Here is a 17,188-nt window from a genome sequence, read left to right as displayed (position 1 = left end):
ATGGTACTCTCGACAGGACTGTTTGAATAATTTAAACTAAAAAATAATTCTGAAGGTAAGCCTAATTCATTTTTGTATTTGTAAATGGAATGTCTTTTAAGGCTTTAACAGCTCATTCTACGTGTACTAAAGCTTAAAATAAATTAGAAAAACTAGGTATTAAAGATGCTATAGATGTTTATCTGCTTGAAACTGAATTATATGTTTTTATATCAAAAGAAGAACGTTTGTTGCAAACTCATTTAGATATTTTATTTGTGCTAACAGAACGTGAATTTGAAAAATAGTATGAAATTGTTGGAGATTTTTGTGAAAAGGGTGTAAGAATTGAAGTAAAAGTTAAGCAAATTATTAGTGAATGGCAAGATAAGGATATGGATAATGTTACTTCCATTCACTTAGACAGTAATAATGCTGATATTGTTGTCAATTTGAACATTAGAAAATTGGAATTGTGTAAATTTGATAAAGATGTTAAAGAAATGTAATTTTGGAGCCAATTCAGAAAGCATAAAGATCTATGTATTGTTGACTCGGACAAATTTCAGTATTTTTTCAAAGTGCAGTTAAAAGTTCTTGGGCTAGAGAAGCCTTCGACAGAAGAAAATTACCCATGTTAGAGAGCTGTTGAAAAATACCTGCCGCAACTGTATTTAATCAAGCAAACAGCTTTGATGGTATCTGTATTCAACTTTTGACTGCAAAATCAAGGATGATTCCGGAAAAAACTCTCACAATTCCTTGTTTAGAATTATCGGCTGGAATGGTAGGAGCTCGATTGTGTAAAGTAGTAATAGAAAGTATCCAATGGTATAATGTTAAACAATACTGTTGAACTGACTGAACCACGGTATCAATGTGGATTCAGAAAAAATTATCCTTGGATAATTTTAGTGGAGAACCACGTTCAAGAAATAAGGAAATTGACAAATTCTGATCTGGAGGCATGTTCCTGAAGTTTTGAATCTGGCTGATCTTCCCTTAAGTGCAGTTAAAATTGTTTTCAAAGTGCAGTTAAAAGTTCTTGGGCTAGAGAAGCCTTCGACAGAAGAAAATTACCCACGTTAGAGAGCTGTTCAAAAATACCTTCCTGCTGCAACTGTATTTAATCAAGCAAACAGCTTTGATGGTATCTGTATCTAACTTTTGACTGCAAAACAAGGATGACTCCGGCAAAAACTCTCACAATTCCTTGTTTAGGATTATCGGCTGGAATGGTAGGAGCTCGATTGTGTAAAGTAGTAATAGAAAGTATCCAATGGTATAATGTTAAACAATACTGTTGAACTGACTGAACCACGGTATCAATGTGTTTTCAGAAAAAATGATCTTTGGATAATTTTAGTGGAGAACCATGTTCAAGAAATAAGGAAATTGACAAATTCTGATCTGGAGGCATGTTCCTGAAGTTTTGAATCTGGCTGATCTTCCCTTAAGAGGTTGCTCAGCAAGTCATCTGTCATGGAGTAAATGGTGGGAGGAACCCACTTGGCTCAAGTAGACTGAAAATGATTGGCCTGTTGCCGAACAAGCATTGAACATAGATGCAATATCACAAGAAAGGAGAAGGATAATTTTGAATCTGATCAGTCAATTGCTTTCTGTTTGAATCAACCAGCTATTTGTGAAATATGTAATATGATTTCTGCAAAATGTAGACATGGCGAATCAAAATAATTATTTTTTAATATGTCATAAAATGATATTCATGGTAGCTTAGCTCTGAAGGTTTATTTTTAATTGCCAAAATCTGAAGTCTTTACAGATTACGGAGTTGTTAAAGGATTGATAATAACCAAACATTAAAAAAATTATCACGCTCGCTCTTAAATTTTGCTCAACATATTAAGGGAGCATTACTGCATTCTAAACACAAGAAAAACTATAGGCACAGATAAAATATCCAAATGTGTTATTTGCATAAGATATGCCAAAAGGAACCTAACTGCTCAAATTCTTCATTACCAGAAAAGAGGGTAAATGATTCTGAAATTTTTGAGATAGTTGGGATGGACATGATGAGTCCTTTATATTTAAAGGGAGGAAGCAATCATGGATTTGTATTTACACATGTGCCATCTATTGTGCGGTATATTTTGGACTTTTGTCATCTTTGAATACAGCAATATTTCTCAATAGTTTCTGTTGATTTCTTGCATGGCGAGGCAGACCCTCATTTGTGTACTATGATAACAGCTCTAAGTTTGTAGGAGCATCCAACAACTTAAAATTCATGAATTGTGATGAAATTTTTCACTTTAGCACAACAAAAGAGATTCAGTGGTTTTTCAATTCCCCACTGCGTCCTTGTGGGGAGGCTTTTGAGAATGGTTGATAGGTGTTATGAAGCAAAATTCTGAGGAAAGTACTAGGAAAGGCTTTAGTTTGTTATGAAGAGATGACAACCATTTTATGCTGAGTGCAGAATATTGTTTACTCACTACCACTCACCTACACTTCAGGAAAATTAAAGTGAATGTATTGCATTATTCGCTAGTTCCATCTTAATTGAGTTCTGGCAAAATGATAAAAATTGTCTCAACAAAATGCTAATGTCAGCAAAATTGATCAAGAATGTTAGGAAAAGATTTAGGAATTATATATGTATATATATATATGTATTAATATTTAAGATGGAATATTTAGACTACTAATTCAAAGAAATAAACATGAGAAATATTATCAACGAATTAGAGTAGGTGACGTTGTTCTGATCGGAAATGGTGGTAAAAAGTGTGTTGGATGGCCATTACTTATTGTAATGGACTTGCTTCCTAGTGGAGGTAAGATAACAAGATTAGTTTATGTCAAAAACAGAGGCCTACTCTTAAGGCCAATATGTAGAAATTGATGACAATTTAAGGTAAGAAGGGTCACATATAAAATGTTAACTAACTCCATGTTTTAATGATTTTCTTTTCCTAGTGGTTTTTTACTGAGTTTGTGAGTGACAATGAGTGTAAATTTACTTTTTTGTTTTATGTTTGAAAATTAAAGACTGAAATTCCTTTTACTGTAAAAAAAAAAAGTTTTTTTTTTTTTTTTTTTTTTTTTTGATTAAACGGAGTAAATGTTCACTTTCCTGAATTGCACGAATGCTGGTAGCATATTTTATTCTCTGTGATAACAAGTAAACTGCTTATAATTAATCTGAATGGTGTGATTTTTTGTGGACTACTGCATATGGTATGCATTTTTGACAGAAGTTTTTGTTTTGTAATATTTAATATATTTTAGTAATCTATTATTTTCTTATGTGGTATAGAGCATTAAATGATACTTATATTAAACAACTGGGTATCAAAATGCTTCCCGAATATGCTGATCCATATCACAAAAGACCTTTAACAAGAGGTGAGATTGGTTGTTTCCTTAGCCACTATCATCTGTGGAGAGATGTAAGTAATAATTTTTTTTTATTTTTAAATTTAGCTCAAAGTATTCAATTTTTTTCATAGTTTAATTACTGTCTATTTTAGATATAAAATAGTTCAATTTTAAAAGAAATTATGATAATTTTATAATTTATGCTAAGAAATTTAAATAAGTTCACGAAACCCATTCTTCTAAGATATTATTCAGGAAAAGAGAAATTTCACTTTCTTCATAAAATATGATTGTTAAATACAGGGTGATCTTTTTAAAAGTGACAGTGTTTGGAGCGCAATCTAATAGCAGATATGGCACCAAACTTAGTATTTAGACTAATCAAGACATGGGAAAAAGGATTCCGTGCAAAAGATTTTAGTTTGAAAAATCGCCGCTAGGGCATTTTGTGGCGCTGCTGTAGCTTACCATAACGAGAATTAGCATGAAACACGGGTATGAAAGAAAAATGCAAATATTGTGCGATGACAGCGCCAGTAATAGGGGCTATAAAAGCAAGTAGTAGACAGCTCCGACAAATAATCTCAGTTGAAGTAAACGAGCTCCAGTGGATATGCCTCTCACGTTACCGGAGTGCGCGTTACTGGTGAAGCTGTATTACATGAATCAATGTAATGCATCTGCAGCTCTTCGGGAATTTCGAACCAGGAAAAAATTCCGAAAGGGGCCTTTATCGCTGAATGGTCTTAAGAAAATGATTAAGAAGTTCGAGGAAATGGGGTCACTGACCATTCGCGCTGGGAGAGGATGTAAATTGTAATAACTGATGTGGGAACTGCAATTGTCGAAGGATCGTAGGGAACCATTGCTGGTACTAGCAGCGCCTGAGGTGTAGCTCGGCAATTGAACATGAACTATTCCATGGTATGGAGAGGTTTGCGGCGCGTTATTGTATTTTACCTCTATAAAATCAGCCGCTTGCACGAACTGAAACCAAGTGATTATGATAAGCGAGTGACATTCGCTCTATTGCTTCTATCGTTTTTTGCCAGGGTAGAAATTGATGATGCTTTCCCATGGCACATTCTGTGGGGAGATGAGTGCCATTTTTATCTCAATGTGTCCGTAAACACACAAAATAGTCGAATTTGGGCTTCTGAGCAGCCCCACACCGTGCACGAAATCCCATTAAATTCGCCATAAGTCACTGTTTGGTGTGGTTTCACAGCCGAATTCGTAATTGGGCCATTCGTTTTTGAGACCAGCACTCCAACAGAACCCCAAACGTGCACCATAAATGCAGAAAGATACCATGAAATGCTGCAAACATTGTTATTCCACAACTTCAGCAATGAAACCGTCTCCAACAGACAATCTTTGTGCAGGGTGGTGCTCCGCCACACATTAGTAATAAGGTAAAGCAGCTGTTGTGCCAAAACTTCACTGATGATAGAGTCATAAGTCGCAGTTTTCCAGTTGCATGGCCGCCTCGTTCCCCCTGACCTCACGCCATGCGATTTTTGGTTCTAAAGGACAACATGACAAAGACAGTGCGAAATATTCCTCGTGATATGTTACATGCGGCTGTGGAGAACGTTGTGCACAGAATGCACGGTGTTATTTCTGAGAACGGTTCTCACATTGAATGTGGTCTAATGCCTCACCGGGGAAGCTAATGTAGTAAATAAACATTAATAATTGTATGTATCTTAAATATAAGGTACATCTTATTTTGAAATAAATAAAAAGTTTGCAATTCAAACAAATTAATTATAATATTTGAAAATGTTTGCAGTTTTGTTACTTTTACATAAAAACGAGAGTAAAGCTGAGAACTGAAGTTAAATGCATTTGTGATGTATTTTCATTGGCAATAGCTGGTAGTGTTCATTTACGTGTCAGAATAAACTATTACGCTACCAGCATATCATGGACTCTTAAGAGACTACTAAAAATATTCTAAAGTATTTTATTTATTTTCTGAAAAGATGTTTGGAACTTAATATAACTTATGTAAATAACAAGTCATTCTTCTTTCATAAGCGTAACTAACTGTTGCAAACATATTTTTCTAATTCTATAAATTGTTTTGTTGCCACTTCCAAGAAACAAAACTAACAACAATTTATTAGTGGCCAAATGACATAAGTAAATAAAATAAAATTAAAGGAAAGTAAGTATAAAATACAAGCAACATTTCATTTGAAATCCAACAGGGAGTATAATGAACTATGACAGATTACAAAAAGGCAAAACTATAAAAATTTCTAAAAATATGGAAAATTCTTTCCCTATCCTGCATAAAAGAAACAAATAGAATACAGTTTAAACACAAGTGAAAAATTAAAAGAAAATTAATTTCATGATTCTGAAGTGCAGAGTGCTTGATTATTGCTTGAAAATTTATTAGAAAACATATTTAAACAGCCGAATTACATTCATTAAAAAGTGACTTTCAGGTATTGATAACTGCCAGATTTGTTCATATCTGCATACAATTTGGGTAACTTTAAAGTTTGTGTTAATAAACTGTGTATTGCTTGGGCTTACTAAAATGTTTCATAAACTTATCAAAAGTACCAAATCTTTTCCTCTGCAAAGTCAGCTGACAAACTCTGTTTTAAATCAAGATATATTCAAATTTTAATTATTGTCATTAAAAGGAAAGCTTATTCTTCATAATGTTTTTCATGTATTCATTTTAGACATATTGTATCATCAAGTTTGCATAATTCTGTAGGGCAAGATTCCTCTGTGGGAGTGCTAAAATACAGCACATTGATCCTCTAAAGTCTGCAAGTTTTCAAAAAAAAAAAAAAAAAAAAACATGAAAGAAATGTGATGTTACTTCTAGTGTATGGGAAATAAGTTTCATTGAAAACGTGAGCAAAAGCTGATTTTATATTTACATGGAAAAATGCTAAAAAAAAAAAAAAAACAACTAGACACATTTAAATATTCTTTTGTGCCATGAAACAACTGACTGAACACTACCCAGCATCATGGATGTCACAAAAGTGAATACAGTAAGAAGAAAACAAGTTTCTTTCTGCGATAAGTAGAAGACTTGATATGCTATTTCCTTCATATGGCCTCACAGAAAGAAATCTAAAGGTGTCAGGTCAGTCATAGCAGACACATAACAAAACTGTCACCTCCAATCAAGTGATTTTTCTTTGTCCAATCAGTCACATATAGAGAGCTGAATTGTGCTGGTACTCCAGCTTGCTAAAATTATAAGCTTCATAATACTGCTGAAAGTATGCCACTGAAGTTAGTTTTTACATCAGAGAAAAATGCCTCATATGAATTTTTGGTGAGCCATTGAGGCAAAGGTATGGTCTAGTATTGCAGTTATCCAGGGTGTCAACCCTCATATTTATTAATCAGCTCACCTGATGTTTGTGCAGGTGATTTGCTTGAGGTGATTGTGACCACATATGATTGTGGTGACTGCTGATGATTCTATAATGTGTCTCCAAGGCATATGAAATGTATGGTTTCACGTTCCTGGATTGGCCATGCACAAAATTCAATGCATCGCTGAAAATCTTGTAGATGCAGAACTTCTGTCATTTTGTAGTGAAACGCCTCACTATTCATAAAAGCCTGAACCTGGGCCCATTGACTGTCATATTGATGGATCGAGGTTCAAATTCCCAAGAAGGCATGGATGTTTGTAAGGATTTAGTGTCTGCAGCAAGAGGGTGCAGTGAGCTGAAGGTCCTCTCATGAGAGGTTGGTAATAGGAAAAGAGGGTTGGGACACCGTTGGATTGCCCTTCAGGATGTTCACCCTCAAAACTGGAGAACTGCACAGATAGTATAGCAGGGTTATACTTGTATAATTCATGGTAAAATTCTGGTGTCTGGTCCACTTCTGCCTGTACCATAAGGGCCTGTTTACATTAGCAGAACTTTGAACCGAAAAAATGCCTACATACCTAACAACTTTGGGATAAAAATTTAAATTTCATATGCTGAAGAAATATTTCATTTTTGAAATTTTGAATGACATTATCACATAGGCTGTTTGCTTTTTGCAATAAATGCATAGATGCTCAATAATTTATCTAAAAAAAGCTTGAGTGCATTTTTCCCCTGTAGTGAAATTACGAGGGCTATTTTTTCAACCTCCGATGGGCTATAAAGAAAAGACGGGTGAATATGCAAAAAAGATTTTATTACCAAAAGTAATGTACAATACAGGTTATTTCTCTACATAATCACCTTGACGATTGAGAAATTTGTTATATCTGTGAACAAGCTTTCCAATACCCTCTTCATAAAATGTCCCTGCCAATGATTGGAAGTGAGTTGTGACAGTTTCTTTCAGCTCCACATCATTTTGGAAGCGCTTCCCCCCAAGCCACTGCTTCAGTTCAGGGAACAGATGAAAGTCACTCGGTGCTAGGTCGGGACTATATGTTGGATGTTCAAAAATGTCCCATTGAAATTGCTGAAGGAGCTGTTGGGTTACACGAGCGCTGTGAGGATGGGCATTGTTGTGGATCAGAACAATTCCAGAAGTCAGCATGCCTCTTCGTTTGTTTTGAATAGCTCTCCGTAAGCGTCGCAAAGTTTCACAATATGAATCTGCATTAATTGTTGTTCCAGGCTGCATTAACTCCACAAGCAACACACCTTTTTTGTCCCAAAAAACAGTTGCCATAACCTTACGGTTGTTAAAGGCTTGTGTGAATTTTGTGGGTCTCTTTGGAGAATTTGTGTGCATCCATAGTTGTGATTGTCGTTTCATTTTGGGCATGTCATATTAAACCCATGTCTCATCACCTATCACAATGGATTTAAAAAACTCTTCTCCGTCGGTATTGTAGCGATCAAGAAACTGAAACGCTGCAATCATTTGGCGAGTTTTGTGGTCGTCAGTCAACGTCTGTGGGACCGAGCGTGCGCAAACTTTTCTGTAGCGCAACTGTTCAGTAATGATAGAGTACAGGGAAGATCTTGAAACTTCTGGAAATTTCATCGATAATTCACTTATGGTAAACATTCAATTTTGCTTAACTGCTTGGTCAACTTGTTGAACAATGTCGTCTGTAGTGACAGACTTGCGTCCTTGACCCCCTTCATCATGCACATCAGTTTGGCCATCTTTAAACTTTTGACACCATTCACGAACAATGCCATCACTCACAAAGCTGTTTTTATACACTCGACTCATTCTTCAAGGAATTTCCGCTGCACTGTTCCCTTCTGCCTGCAAGAAATGAATAACGGCTCACAATTCACACTTGGCAGGAGAATCAATAGCGACAGCCATGTTTACGCGACTGCAACTCAACAGAAAATGGCGGGTTGAATACGCCAGTGACAGAGCATGTGGAGGGGGAGATGCACAGTCGCCTACTACACACACCAACCACCTGCCACCTGGCCATCATACTATGCGATCGGAGGTTGAAAAAAAAAAACATACATAATAGGTTTGCATGCATTTGTTGGACTAAGTTGGCTAGTTAAAACAGGTTTTTTATATTGCATGCAGTATTTCTCCTCACATTAAACTGCCTGCTTAGCAGATTTGTCTTCAATTCTGGACCTACTTGTAGTATTGCAATTTTCTGAGACCACTGCAAGTTCCATCATTGTTGTGAAAATTTCTAGTTGAGTGAATGCTTTCCCTAATTCTCAATTTAATGGATTTAAAAACAATGGATTTAAAAAAACTCTTATCCATTTCCCTAATTCTCAGTTCATTGGATGGCATTGGGATGATGACAACAAGCATACAACCAGGTATTTTTTAGCATTATATTTCCGAACGTGAAAGTGCATATTGCAGTGCTCATGAACAGAGTACATTATCACTGTGTATTATTGTATTGTTGTAATCCAGTAGCTTTTAAAATACATCTTTTTATACAAGGTTGATTTATTTGCATAACAGACACATCGATCATCAGTTGCTTATTATGCAGATTTTTCCCCATTCAGAAGCTTTATGATGAAAAAAATTTGAATTTTTTTTATTCTAATACCTTGTGCACTTTTAAGTTGCCAATAAAACATATTTTCTGTATGCTGGATGTCATGTCATATTTTTCTTTTGTATTTTTTTTTAAAACTATATGTCTTAGAGTATTCTTTTTCTTTCTTGAAAACTATGAGTCTTACGGGTAATTTTGTGGGTAAATTTTTTATGTACTGTGATGAAGAATCTCATATTATGAAGTTTATGCCATCTTTATTAAACACCCTGTACATTTATTTTTTCAACTAATGAAAGATAAAAATATATGAGAGGATAAATTGCTGTTGAACTTCAATAAGCTAGAAATGAAAGGTCTGAAAATAAAATTTGATCAATCAAAAATTCATAAAAATTCAAAATTAATTTTGAATTTTGCATTTTAACATTCAGACTTATCAATGGTCAAGTAATTGAAATTCATATGTACTCCTGTATTATTATTCATATTTCATATTCAGCTGCATTTATTTGTCATATTTCTATGCATTCCTTTATAAAATACTTTTTATTCATTATAGATCTCCTTACAAGTTGAAATTATTCCGGTTTACAAATAAATTTCTTATTAATTAGTAAAAAGTAATTCTAATATTTTTTCCTCTTGCCAAAATTTCAAGCTTTAATATTTCTCTTCTGTTTTGGACTTGATTATATAATTTAGTTTAGACAAAACATACAAGGGTTATCTGCTGAAGCGCCATTCCAGTTTTATTTCTGCCCCTAAAATTGAAAATCAGTAAAATCAAATTTTAGAATTGTTTTGAATAACATTTGTATTCTTGAAAGGGCTCACCTTCTTTAATTAGTAAGCAGAAGTACATTGCTGTAAATGCTTCCAGATAATAAATAAAATTTGCTGTATGGTAATACCATTAAGGGAAATCTGTATATAAATAAATGTCCTTGTAAGGAAGGAAATTATGATAAATTTTACATTTTATTCAATAAACATGGCATTTCATGTTTTGCTATAGTAATAGTAGCCAGATAGCCATTAAAGTGCTTTGCCATATTTAAAGCCAAACTTAGCAAAAGCCAAACCAAATTATAGTAATACGGTACAAAGTCTGAGATTCGGACGTCCAATATCTGGAATGATCTAAAATCTGGACCTCAAAGCCACCAATAACCTTTTTTTTTAAGGAATTTTTTTAATATATGCTTTATGCATGCGTGTTTGATTTTTTTTTCCTCGTAATAAAATGTGGAGAGTCTCAATTCTTCACTTTGGCACTAAATAAAATACCTCATTATTGAAGAAACAATCATTTCAGCAAACATTTCTGTGATCAATACATTTCTGTGATTTGCATTGATTAAAAAAATGGATAAAGGCATATCCTTTGTTTATCTAAACTTTAACGTTTGTTTATCTAAACTTTGTTTATCTTTAACGCCGCGGCGCGCAATGAATTGGAAGTTGATCTGTCAGCACTATCCTTATCTTCAGGGCAGATGTTTTTATTTTATTTGGCTTATAATTCCTTATTAAATGTAGTATTTCATCTCGATGTACTCCATCTTTGATATGATTTAAATCAAATTCCTCATCATTATAATTCGCTTCCGATAGCGAAGAAAGTGACAGAGGTTATTGAAAACGAAAAAATTGCTATTGAGAAGTTAGTCGGTATTCTCGACACAGCAATTATAGGACTTGAACAGCGGAACTTTGTAACTGAAGAAGAAATTATGTCTGTTTATAGAATTAAAGAGAATGTATTATCACATAAAAAACGAAGCAACTTAAACAACTTACATTGAAAGAAATGTTTAATAAAGTAAACAAATAAATATTAAGCTTTTTTTTTTTTTTTTTTTTGTAAATTTTGATACCCTTTAGATCATAATTGTTCTTTATTACGGTTTCATATTTTTAATTTTATAATTTCTGCATGCCATCTGACCAGATTTAAACTGATGATCTATAATCCGGAATCGCCGAAGTCCCGACGAGTCCAGATTAACGACTTTTGACTGTATAATAAAAAATTGTGACTAACTCATGTAGTGTACTGATAGGAACTAACATTGGGTTACAACCATGAAATTACGATGTTAATGCTCACTAGCCCAGCTTTCTTTTCACAAGCCTGAATCGTGATGTTTATGTGTGGCTCTGCTTTCTGTTCTCGAGCCTGTCTCATGATGTTTATGTTTGGGACAAAATCTGAATCATGAGTAGTCAGATTTGTTAAAGCACGTGAAGCGGTTAAATAAATATTCTTTTTTTTTTTTTTTTTTTTTTTTTTTTGTAGTTAACGTAGTAAATCAAGATATAAAACCTCCCATTTAACCATATATTATATATTTTATGGTCAGGTATTTTTAAAACTCAGTTATTAATAATAACAAACCACTTCAAATTAATAATTTATGAGAGTTTATCACATGAATCGTTTGTTATTAATAATTACCATCAATGAAGGGAAGTGTAACAATTTTCAGTGGGTTCCTTTTGAGATTTGCCATTATGCATGAGTGTGATTTTCCTGCATCAACACCTAACGAAATTGCAAATGTATAATAGTGGTGGTGAACACTCATGTTTGTTTTTGCCTGTTGGCCACAACTGAATAAAATCTACTGTAGGCACTTACATTTTTCAAAACACTCACATGTACTTTACATTCAGCATTCACAAATGTTCTGTGTTCTGCTGTGTCTCAATTTGGTACTACTTTCGTCAGTTGCTAGCATACACATAAATGTTTCCAAATTTTGACAAATTTTACTCTCTTTGTAAGCACAGTGGATGATGATTTAGATTTCAGAGGGCACATTTTGATGATGGTTTTGATATGCTAAAATCGAAAAAAGAAAAAATTCTCAGTTAGAAAGTTTTTTTTTTTTTTTTTTTTTTCCCCTAGAGAGAGAAGGAAAATGAAGAGAAGACTTCTGGCAAATAACCAGAAGATTATCATTGACTATCAAGGTATGATATTGTGAAGAATTGGTTGTGTTAAAAAAACATATTGCTGCAGCTAAAAATAAAAAAGACCTAATTATACTTTATGCTTTTCTGGAGGCCATGGAGGGTGCAATAGAATGATAAAAATGCTTAAGACAAAATATAAGCAGATTGTGATTAAAATTGATATATTTAAATCTTTGTGAATTTTGTCAAAAGAAACAATTCGTTCCAAGATAAAACTTTTTTGTTTGTTTATTTTGTTAAAAGCATTAAATTGAATCCAAGGTGTCAAATTGATCTTACTGATTTACAGTCGGAAGCGAATAGAGACATTAAGTTTATAACGGTTTAACGAGACCATGTAATGAAAATTGTTCAGTAAAGGGCATTAAAAGCAAATTAAGTTACCTATCATCTGCTGGATGTGTTCACGTTATGGAGAGCTAAGACTGGCAATGGTAAATAATTTGCTAATAAAAATATTGAAACAAGATATTGAAGAGGTGTTACTTGCTGATTTGGAAACAAACATACAAAGTGGTCAGAAGGCATAAAGTTTATTCAATTTGTGAGAAATGGTGCACATTGCTTAGAAAGAGATCACAGCACGTATGAAGCTATATTTAGCTGTAAAGCTAAAGCATGTTTAAGAACCTACTTGCCAGTTAATAGGAATTGAAGATGAAGAATACCTGGCATTATTAAGAGTCTAAGGCTGATATCCATCCTCAGAAAGTAATCTCAGTCGAGGATAAAGATACTGGTGCAATGAATATGGAAGTTGAACTGGGTGATTTGAATGAAGACTTGGAGGTAGTGACTGTTGCAGATGTAATGAAAAACAGAAATAAGAGTGTTGGGTAATAGAAAAGGAGCAACATAATTCTGAAGTTGAAAAGAGAAAGAATTGATGAAGTCTCAGAAATTATTCAAGAAACTTAGCGCTGTGCTAAACTGTCACCAAATAAGCAAGAAGAAAACATGTTAGCACTTTTTAAGTTAAAACCTGCAGCTGTTAATTTAGGAGAAACCGTTTGGATAAAAATACCAGAGGGATGGCATGGGAAAGGCTGATAAGGTGAATTATAGCTGTTACAATTTTTAAACAAAATGAAAATAATTTAAGCTCAAAACATGGCATTTAAAACCAACTTCTAACCAAAGAATTATTGTAGTGTATGCTAGGAAGCTTTTATTTTAGTCAATAAAGTTACAAATATTAAAATAAGTAAGAAAATGTGCTCATAAGAAATTTACGTAGTCAGGGATTACAATATTGTAATTGCACAAGTAATGGTAGCCCAAATCGCTACAGTGGAAAAATTCAGAAACCCTCCGTAAATTCATATTTCACAGTCGTTAATAATTTCTTTAAAATGTAATAGCAGTGTGTTTATAATGCAATTTATTTGCATTTTTTGTTGCTGTAAGGTGTTCATAATATAATTTATTTGATGTAGTAAATAATGAATGTATCTTACAAATAACAGTAATCATTGCTATAAGACATTTTTTTTTTTTTTTTTTTTCATTGATTGAATTTCACTGCTAAGAAAAATGCTAAAGTATGTAATAAATAACAGTAATCATTGTTGTAAGACATTTTTTAATTTCATGCATGTTTGCATGACATTAAAATTTCATTAGAGTTCGAAATTTCTGTTTTGTATGCTTAATTATTTGCATTGACCAAACCCCATTGATGATTATAAATATTTATTAGTAAATGTGATTATTTTGTGTTATTTATCACATTAAACCAACAACTGGATTATTATTAATAATCACTGGATTTTTTACTTTGACCATAATACATGCAATGAATACAAGTAGGAATATATACTGTAGGGTAATTGAAATGCCAAAGAGATTAAGCTGTTCATCTGCTGAAATTTAGTTTTTTTATATTTTCTAATTTTGATGAGTCACTGTCAGTTGTATTGCTCAATAATGAATTTCTGGTTAAATTGTTGTATCTGAAAGGCAAATCAGCTGTTTCAGCTTTGTAACAATTTCATATGCTAAAACAGGTGAAAATATGCCTAGGCTATATGACTGTAACAAAACTAAAAATTCTTGTACATTACTTCAGGGAATTTAGTGGTTTGGCTCATCGAGGTTGCAGTGGCTGTCTGTCATTGGCCATATCTTAAGTCGTGGCACCACAGATTCAGGCTGTAGCAACGCAATCAGCAAATTACGTAGCGTAATATCCAGAAGAAAGATCATATCAGCGTAAATGTTGCACTTCAGGAAAATGGCAAGAAAAAAAAAAAAAAAAACTACGAGGAAATGACACTCAACCTAAACAATATACTAAATTAAAATGTGTGTGACATGTCCTCGAATATTATAGTTGCAAAATCTTCGCCTGTTTCATGATATCTGGGATATCAGTTAAGAAAAATTCTTGGAATAAAACCTTAAGGATAAATTATAGATCCTCTTCTGTCTGACCAAAGTATTTTTCTTAAATTCTAACCTGATAAATCACACTGTGTTTCATATGCTGGGAAATACAGTATCTTGAGATGTTGCAATCCATGTGACTGAAATTTGTTGCCAGAGTTCTATCATTTACAGCTGCTGGTAGTCTCTGATATTCCAGTGTGTGCAGTATTTGTATACCAGACATGTTCAATTGGGAAAACATCTAGTGAATCCAACAGTCAAGGCAGAATTGTAACCTTTTGTGTGTTGCTGAAGTATTGACATTGATTGCTTCCATGATTGTGCATTACCTTGCTGTAAGGTAATTCTGAAGTCCTTGTGAAGATATGGGAAAAACCACAGTTTTTTTCATGTCTGTAATGTAACTCTGGCTAGTTAGTTTATTGTATGCTTTCTTGACACAAGCTTAACTCATATCAAATGGCACCCAACGAAGCAGGTCGTTTCGACGCCAAGGCAGTTTGACGCCATATTTTTTTAGTATTTTTATTTATTTATAGAATAAATATGAAATTATATAAGTAAGTAATATGACTGATTTTTATTTATTGAATTAGCAATTGTTTGCATGCATATTTGAAATAAATATATGTGTGTATATGTGTGAAAGTGTTCTAGATTTTTGTTTGTGTCCCAGATTAATGAGAAACTCCCTCGCCAACGTCAAGGCCCCGGGACATGAAGGAGGTTTTTTTTTTTTTATTTATTTATTTCAGAAAACAGCATCAAAAATGCAAAATACGCAAATGGTAAAAAAACATATGGTTACAAAGTAGTTATATTGCAGACAAATATAATTACAGGTAAATAAGATTACACATAAATAAGATTACATCGCAGAACTGTTATTATACTAATCCATTGCAAAGTTATGCGTCACACCTTTCAGGTATTCTATTATTTTTCGATTTTCAAAATCTTCAACTATTACTTTAATTCTCATATGAGCTCACAGATACCTATTCCGCTTGTGCGGCGGTTCATCTCTACATACAAATTGTTCGTAACGTTGATCAATTGATTTTTGAACACGCCTGAGACCATCTATGAATTCCCATAATGTGGGGTGTGAAACACCAAATGATGATGACACCAAATTTATTTGAATGGTGGTGCAAACGTAATCTAAAAATAAATAAAAATATGAAAAGTATGGCGTCAAACAAAAACAAAAAAAAAGTATGGTGTTGAACTGACCACACGTCGAATGGCTGGCGTTGATCTGACCTTAATTTTCCACATTCCTTCACAAATTCCATTAATTGGAAAATTTTGCCTTCAGCTTGTGTATAATTTTTGTGATTGTTGTAATCATCATCACCGTGAAATATGGCAGCTAGCAATAAATTATTCCAAGCATTTCTAAATGTATCTTCAGACACATCTTTCTATGACCTTCCAATGATCCACGAAGCAGATTTTATGTCAGTGTACTTGAAAATTTCTTGAATGGCCTTGTTACTGTTCTGAAAATTCAACATAGGTTTTAAAAAGACTATCTTACATCTGCATCAGTGTACAACGCACTCTGATACTCATTGGGCAAATGATTTATGTTTAATTTGGAGGAAAGAAAAAGATGGAGACATTAGCTAAAACATTAAGTAAAGTATGAGCCGAACAGTTGTCTATAATTGCTAAAATTTTGCATCATCCGATGAATCAACTAATTTCAAACTTTGCTGAGTATCTGGTATGAAATGATTTTCAAAATCAGTCATTTGTTAATGTTTCTGTCATTCATGCTTTTATATTTAAACGATGATAGAGAAAATTTTACTCTTTTAAAAGTCAAAGTTGTGTTATTCCCAATTGTGTAAAGTTTAAATTTGTGCATTCCTGTAACATTTGCACATACCAGAACGATTAGTCTCGCTTTGGAATCTTTGACACAAGGTTAGGTCTTTTCTGTAGAGGTAGCTTGGGTATTTCAAAATTCATATATTACCAAGCAACACAACTGATAATCTATAATCCGGAACTTAAACTGATGATCTATAATCCGGAAAAATCGATAATCCGGAATCGCCGAAGTCCCGACGAGTCCGGATTAACGACTTTTGACTGTATTACTTTGATATTTACGAGGGTTGGAACTTTGATGGTGGCAACACAGCTGAAAAAACGCTACGCAACAAAACCAAATAATATTGCGTATACCACACGTGAACTACATACCTACCTTACCTCTCAGCAAAAAGACTCGTCCTGCCTACGTCACGCACATGTGGAGTGGCGTAAAGAATGGATCCTTGTATTAGCTCGCGGTCTAAAGTAAGTGTTGTCAGGATGTTTTCAAAACAAGAACAATGATCTTGGATAAAAATTGAATGTGCCAGAGGTCGTACAGCACGACAGTGTCATCAAGGGCTGCTTCAAGAGGCTAGCGGGGAATCTGCATTGCCTTACAGAACCCTAGCAAGATGGGTGAAAGCATTCAATGAAGGATGCCAAAATGTGGCAGACATGCTGCGGCCAGGTCGTCCAAGTTTCAGCGATGCA

At 33.7% G+C, this 17,188-nt stretch overlaps 2 protein-coding genes across 14 annotated transcripts in view; one reads left to right on the top strand and one right to left on the bottom strand.

Annotated features, from left to right (window-relative positions):
• Positions 1–17,188, bottom strand: part of LOC146997284 (inositol polyphosphate-5-phosphatase A-like) — a 108,160-nt gene that overhangs the window by 20,444 nt on the left and 70,528 nt on the right. For 3 of the 11 annotated variants that reach the window (XM_085816317.1, XM_085816318.1, XM_085816319.1), the window contains one exon: positions 15,385–15,811. The exons of 4 other annotated variants lie outside the window; for them this stretch is intronic. In XM_085816317.1, coding sequence (XP_085672443.1) covers positions 15,700–15,811 — 112 coding nt within the window. In that variant the 3' untranslated portion in view covers positions 15,385–15,699. 4 more of the 11 variants (XM_085816325.1, XM_085816321.1, XM_085816320.1 and 1 more) reach the window with 4 other exon arrangements.
• Positions 1–17,188, top strand: part of LOC146997285 (glycosyltransferase 25 family member-like) — a 108,921-nt gene that overhangs the window by 65,743 nt on the left and 25,990 nt on the right. For 2 of the 3 annotated variants that reach the window (XM_085816288.1, XM_085816290.1), the window contains exon 9: positions 3,266–3,398. In XM_085816288.1, the coding sequence (XP_085672414.1) occupies positions 3,266–3,398 (133 nt within the window). Of the gene's footprint in view, positions 1–3,265; positions 3,399–12,191; positions 13,581–17,188 lie in introns of those variants that run through there. The other variant, XM_085816289.1, reaches the window with a different exon arrangement.

This window comes from Stegodyphus dumicola, chromosome 5, assembly GCF_044657685.1.
Source record: "Stegodyphus dumicola isolate Sdum_Otavi_A_Nest chromosome 5, ASM4465768v1".
NCBI classification, from domain to species: Eukaryota; Metazoa; Arthropoda; class Arachnida; order Araneae; family Eresidae; genus Stegodyphus; species Stegodyphus dumicola.
This window is presented reverse-complemented; position numbering and strand designations above follow the sequence as displayed.